This window comes from Crocuta crocuta, unplaced genomic scaffold, assembly GCF_008692635.1.
Source record: "Crocuta crocuta isolate KB4526 unplaced genomic scaffold, BGI_CrCroc_1.0 scaffold197, whole genome shotgun sequence".
In the NCBI taxonomy this organism is placed as follows: Eukaryota; Metazoa; Chordata; class Mammalia; order Carnivora; family Hyaenidae; genus Crocuta; species Crocuta crocuta.
The window spans coordinates 2,517,928-2,524,557 of NW_027532002.1; the positions used below are offsets into that span (position 1 = coordinate 2,517,928).

General features: G+C 46.8%; 1 protein-coding gene across 3 annotated transcripts in view; it reads left to right on the forward strand.

Annotated features, from left to right (window-relative positions):
• Positions 1 to 1,271: 1,271 nt before the first annotated feature.
• DPY19L1 (dpy-19 like C-mannosyltransferase 1) overlaps positions 1,272 to 6,630 on the forward strand; it is a 101,814-nt gene continuing 96,455 nt past the window's right edge. For all 3 annotated transcript variants that reach the window (XM_077775326.1, XM_077775327.1, XM_077775325.1), the window contains exon 1: positions 1,272 to 1,511. In XM_077775326.1, the coding sequence (XP_077631452.1) occupies positions 1,460 to 1,511 (52 nt within the window). In that variant the 5' untranslated portion in view covers positions 1,272 to 1,459. The remainder of the gene's footprint in view (positions 1,512 to 6,630) is intronic.

The following is a 6,630-nucleotide window of genomic DNA, read 5'->3' on the forward strand; positions in this document are numbered from 1 at the left end:
TTTTCAAGGAAGCCCCTTTTAGCTCACAACTCATGCTGTCTGTCTTTCGTGAATGTTCCACCCACAAGATAGTATAGAGCTCAGGATTAGGCAGAGGGGCCCCATTTGGGTCAATATCCTAGTCCTATTCCTAACTAGCTGTCTGACCTTGAACAAGTCACAGCCTCTCTGCATTTTCCCCCTAGTAAGTTGGAGGTAATAAAAGTATGTACCTTGTAGTTTGCTGTGAGGATTACGTAGTGTGTATGAAAGATACAGCCCAGGACTTGAGAAAGGCTAGTTTTCTAATAGCTGTTACTATTTATTACTGGGGGTACTTTCTGAGGGTTTTCCTTGATGTTTTTACCAGTTGTTTTGGACATAAAGGACATAGACATCATTACTGTGTTGCATAATGCCCACACATAAATACACAGGGTGCCTCCGCCTGGATTTCTTTTGTTTTCAAGATACTTAAAATTCCATGGTCCTCTTCCTTGGCTAACACCAGAAATGTGTCTTGGGCTTGGGTAGCTCCAGGAAAATCGAGAATAGGTACCCACAGTGCGACCCCCACCCAATGTTGGTCTGGGTGTTGGGGTGTGCCACCCAGTCCCCCTTCTTCGGGTCTATAAGCAGGCGCCTAGGTTGCTGAGGGCTTTGGGTCCCTCTTTGGGGATGGCTCTTGGGTGTGCAAGTTCCATGGAGCTGCCTGGCTCAGATCTCTGTCCCCGCTCCTTATAAGGAGCCAGCGTCAATAACCAGTTGATATGATATCAAAGGCTTGAGACCCTTGGCACAATTTGGGATGATTCTGAAGGGCCATCCTAGTGCCAGAGCTTCATGTTGGATTGCCCAGGACCTCTGTGGCAACGGATCAATTTCTCTTTGCCCAGTTACATCTTCCTCCCTCTCTTATAGGTTTTGTTCTGGAGAGCACCCCCAGCACACCACTGGCACTCAAATTTTCATCTCAGAGTCTGCTGTCTGGGCCGCATGACCCACGGCAGAGGTTTCCTTCAAGACGCCTACATTCTAACAGAGAAGTTGGACAAACAAACAGGCAAGGAGACTGTGTAATAAGTAGTATGACAGAAGACAGTCTTGGTTACTGGATGTAGAGCCCAGGGGGAGGGCAGAGGAATGTTCCTACAGGAACTGATTTCTAAGTGAGATATGAAGGATGACTCAGCTCTCCTACTGAACTGCTAGGGGCAGCGTAGGCAGAAGTGGGACAGTTCAAGAGAAGAACACAAGTGCAGGTCCAGGGGACTCGAGGGCACAGAGTACTGGGGTGATGTCAGAGATGAGGCTGGAGAAGAAAGAGTAGTGGGAGGGAACAGTATGGCACAGATCAGGATGGCTTAGAACATCGTGGGGAGGAATTTGGAAGGGATGAATGATTTTTTTAAAAGGAGCAACATTATCAAATTTGCATATTGGAAATAGTTATCTGGAAGATTGATGGGCAAAAGAGAAGATGCAAAGTGACCAGCTAGGAGGTGCTGCTGAAGGCCATGGGAAAAATAATGGTGAGTCTTGGCTCTAAGGATAGAAGGAAAGGAATTTATTTGGGAGATATTAATGAGACAGAATCAGTAGGCGTCTGTGATTGATGGGATGATGGAGGTAAGAGAGAAGGAATAAGAATGACTCCCTAGAAAGGGAGATAGAGGGAATCCTGGTGGATTTACTGAGATTAGGACACTAGAAAAGAAACAGGTTTGGATTTGGGGGGTTGAGGTGCCAAAAAGACACATCAGTGTGCCATCAAATGCTCAGTTGTGGATATGGGTCTGAGATTCAGGGAGGAGATCAGGGCTGGAGACAGAAATATCCATCAAAGAGTCAGCAGTGAGAATGCCCAGGGAATGCACATAGAGTAAGAAGGGGGAGACACTCCTTTTTGGACCTGAGGGGAAATCAACATTTAGTGAACAAGAGGAGCTTTCGAGAGAGATTGGAAAAGAAGAGCCAAAGAGACACAAGAAGCAAGTGTGTGGGTCAGAGAAACCAAAGGCAGGACATGGCCAGATGACAAGATGGAGACTGAGGCATCCTGGGGACCCAGCAACAGGGAGGTTATTAGCAATCTCTGGGCAAGCAGTTCTACAGAGTGTTGGATGCAATGCCAGACTTCCATGAGCTTGAGCAGGAAATGAAGAAGCCCAAGCAGCAGGTCTAAAGAACTCTACCAGAATGTCTATGAATGAGGCAAAGAGAGGGAATGGGCCATTGCCTTGAGAAAATGTTGGTTTGGAGGAGGGTTCTAATTAAAGTAGGAGTCAATTGGGTAGGCTTATGGCTGTTTGAAGGCAGCCTGAATAGGGGAAAGATGGCCAAGCAGTCGTTGGTAGAGTGAGGCACCAAGATGCTGGGATAAGATAGGAGAGGTTGTTTATGTATGGAAAGGGAGATTCTCCTTAGGATGGAAGGAATGAGGGGCGCCTGGGTGGCTTAGTCGGTTAAGCATCCGACTTTCACTTAGGTCATGATCTCGCGGTTCGTGGGTTCGGGCCCCGCGTCGGGCTCTGTGCTGACTGCCAGCTCAGAGCCTGGAGCCTGTTTCAGTCTGTGACTCCCTCTCTCTCTGACCCTCCCCTGCTCACGCTGTCTCTCTCTCTCTCTGTCCTAGAAATAAATAAAAAAAAAAATTAAAAAAAAAAAAAAGGATGGAAGGAATGAAGACCTTGGTTGAGTTTGTGGGTACATGGGAGAACAGGAAGGCAACTCCTGATAGTGTCCAGTTTCTCTGTAGTGTAGGAGCAAAGATCATTTTTTCTGGGAGTGTGGGTATTGGTACGAGGGTGGCAGGTTTGAGAAACTAGTTGTCTTAGCTAACTCAGGCTGCTATGATAGAGTGCCATAGCCTGGGGGTGGGAGGGCGGCTATAAACAACAGAAATTTCTATCTCACAGTTTGGAAGTGGGGAAGTCCGAGATTAAGGCACTGACAGATCTGGTGAGAGTCTTTCCTGGTTCATGGATGCCCTTGGTCTTTGCTATGTCCTTACAAGAAGGAAGAGGGTAGAGGACCTCTCTGAGTCTTTTTTACAAGGGCACTAATCCCATCCCGAGGGCTCTAATGATCTTCATGATCTAATCACCCCAAGGCCCTGCCTTCAAACACCACCACCCTGGGGATTACGTTTCAACACATGTATTTTGCAAGGACACAAATATTCAGTCCTTAGCACGGGTGAACATTTGCAATGCCTGCTCCGGAGAATGGGATCAGGGAACATGGGAGGGTTTCCAGCAGCACTTACGATCCAGCCGCTGCTGGAAACGCAGAGTTCCTGGGGGTTACTTCTTTCCATGTTGTGGGATTTCTCCAGGGTTCCACAGCAGCATGGGTGCAGCTCTGAAGTTGGACAGTGACATTTTGCCAGGCTGGTGAGAGAGGAAGGCCATGCGGGGAAGGAGGGGAGGGGTGGGGATCTTGGCAGAAAGAGCTGCAGACAAGGCCCTGTCTCTCTAGATGGAATAACCAAAAGACTTAGAGGCATTGGAGGTGGGGTTGTTTGAATTATAAACGCAGAGGCAAAGCCAGTTGGCGTGGTGACAAGGATCAGGATGAGCCCAGGAGAGTGGGTGGATGACACAGAGAGTGAGTGCAGGTCACCAGAGACAGGGAAGTCAGGGAGCTGAGAGGCTGGCTGTTAGACCAGGTGTGGAGGCCCCCGGAGCACTGGGAAAAGCTGAGGGCAGGCTGGGGCCAGGGCTAGAGGAAGTGTCCGTGAGGGACAACAGTGATGAAGGGCAAAGGTGACTTGGAGTTCAGAGGAGCTCTCCAGGAGGCAGAAAGGAGCTCTGGGGAGAGAGAGGGTGGCCTTGTCAGGGAATGAGCCTATCACAGGAGAAAGGAGAGAGCGCAGAGGTGGAGACTACCAAGAAGAACTGAGTGTATCGGAGATGGATTGGTGGCCTCAGGGAGCACAAGGTAAGGTTGGGCAGAGGCAGCAGTTAGGGGTGAGAGAAAAAGTTGTGCAAGGCATCCAGATGCTTACCCTGGAGAATGGAGACAGGAGACTGACTGTACAATGTCTAGGTTGGTCAGTCCCTTACCTGATCCACACCTGGGGGCCTTGGGGACAGGTGAGAGGCTCAGGCTTCTGGCTAGGAGTCGGCAGAGGCCAGCCAGATGCAAGCAAGTCCTGGCCCAAACCCGAGTCTGGGGGTGGACATTTATTAGCTCCATGTATTTCTTTTCTTTTCTTTTCTTTTTTAGATTTATTTATTTTGCGAGAGAGAGAGAGAGAGAGAGAGAGCGAGCTTATGACCTGAACAGCTGAAATCAAGAGTAGGATGCTTAACCAACAAAGCCACCCAGATGCCCCTGGCTCCCAGTTTTTCTCAGGCCACCTGGGTGTGAGTGTCACTCAGCATTCCTCAGAGAGGAGCCTGCTCAGGTCCGGTTAGATTTGTGGGGCTTTGAGAGCCAGGAGCCATGCTGGGACACTCTGGGCATGTCATACTTCAATCATTACTTCACTTATTCACTCTTTAATCCATTTATTTATTCCTGGAACTTACATCAGCTGTTTCTTCCCTCTCTCATTCCAAAAAGGATTTAAGATGTTCATACTTGCACCCACTATATACCAGGCACATAGGTTTTCAGAAGTATGCTGTCCATCTGCAATGCCTTTTCCATGTTTCCTTCTGTTCAAAGTCTACTGTTCAGACAAGGCCTAGACCAAATTTCATCCCCTGCCTGTCTGCAAACCTGTCATATCAGCCACGGTCTTTTCTCTTTAGAGCTTTCTCAGTACTTACACTCTGGATCACATACTTTCCTACATAACCCTACTTTGTTCTAGCCTACTCTGCCTCTCTGACTAAGCTGTAAGCCCTTTGGGGAGACTTAGTATCTGAAATTTTAATGTCTTTAATGTCTACTGACGCAATAGGGACATAGTGAGCCCTCAATGCCAGGGATTGCAGTTTAGAGAAAGACGGACCTTTGCACTGGAGTGGTTCCTGGTGATGCACTATAGCGACTAATAATGCACTCCCGGAGTTTCTCAGGAACACTCGTTTGAGCATGAACAGTTTAAATTACAAGGTCAGCTACCAGAAAGACGGGAAGATAAAACTTGAAAAGCAATAAAGTAGCAATTTACATTTGTTCTTACCAGAGACTAAAGGAATACATTATAAGGCAGTGACAAGTTAATGTTGGGAGCTTTGCTGGAAGTTGAATGTTACACAGATCTACTTTGTTGCACCCATTTTCAGTTTCTGTGAAGTGTGCTGGGATTTTGCAGGTTCTTTATCTTGACATGAGCTACTACTGAGAAATCTAGAACTTGCCAGAATCTAGAACTTGCCCCCAAGATGCTTCTCTAATGAAGGGATCGAGTGAGCTAGTCCAAGGAAATGTGAAATAGATGCCACGGTCAAGATTCTCCTTTTGCTTCATTCTGTAGGCAGGAGAGCTAGTGGGAGGAAATGAGGATATTTGGAAGTTTTAATGTTTTTATTTACTTATATTCTTAAGAGAGAGTGAGAGTGAGCACAAGCGGGGGAGGGGCGGGGGGAGGGGAGACACAGAATCTGAAGCAGGCTTCCAGGTCCAGAGCTGTCAGCACAGAGCCTGACTTCGGGGGTTTGAACCCACGAACCGTGAGATCACGATCTGAGCCTAAATTGTATACTCAGTCCACTGAACCACCCAGGTGCCCTGAAATTTGTAAGTTTTAATGGGGCCTTTAAAATACCAGTATAGAGAAATAAGGAAATTGGTTCCCAACATAGGCTTCTCTTGACCAAATTTTGCTTTTCATCACCCAATTAACAATATTTCCTTGGTTGCTTAATGTCACGAAGCTTTATTTTGGTGCATTTACTCACCTTCCTCTATTATTTTATGCTCTTCCCTTTTATTTTATGCTCACTTCCCCTCTTTAATCTCCTCTCTGTCACCAAAGTTTAAAAAAATTTTTTTAATTAAGTTTTTATTTCAAATGTCCAAAGTGTAGCTTTTAGCAAGAAAAAGGACTGGGTTTCACGCTAGGGCCCAAATCCGGGATTCTTCAGAAGCAGTTGCTCTGTTCGGTTTCTGGGTTTGGAATCTGTCTGCCTTGGCCCGGTATTTCTATAATGTAACATAAGGAACTCTTGAAAAGAAGAGCACATTAAAGGTGGCCACTAACTATAATGCTTAATCCATATTCATTTTAATCTGGAATCAATTCATTGGATCATCTGTACAAAACAGTTTTTATTTTTAAATGTTTTTTATTTATTTCTAGGAGAGAGAGAGAGAGACAGCGTGAGCAGGGGAGGGTCAGAGAGAGAGGGAGACACAGAATCTGAAACAGGCTCCAGGCTCTGAGCTGTCAGCACAGAGCCCGACATGGGGCTCGAACCCACAAACCGCGAGATCATGACCTAAGCGAAAGTCAGACGCTCAACCGACTAAGCCACCCAGGCGCCCCAAAACACAGTTTTTAAAATGCAGCTTTCAGTACCTCCCCTACCCCTTTAAAGCATTCACCACTATGTGGCAGGCACTGGCTTAAGGCTACAGATACAAATAAAATGCATTCCTGGCTCTTGTGAATCTCACAGTGATAAATGCACAATGAAAGCTGGCACGTAACCTTCCGTGACTGTTCTAGTTTCTGCTCCTCTCTTCATCTTGAGT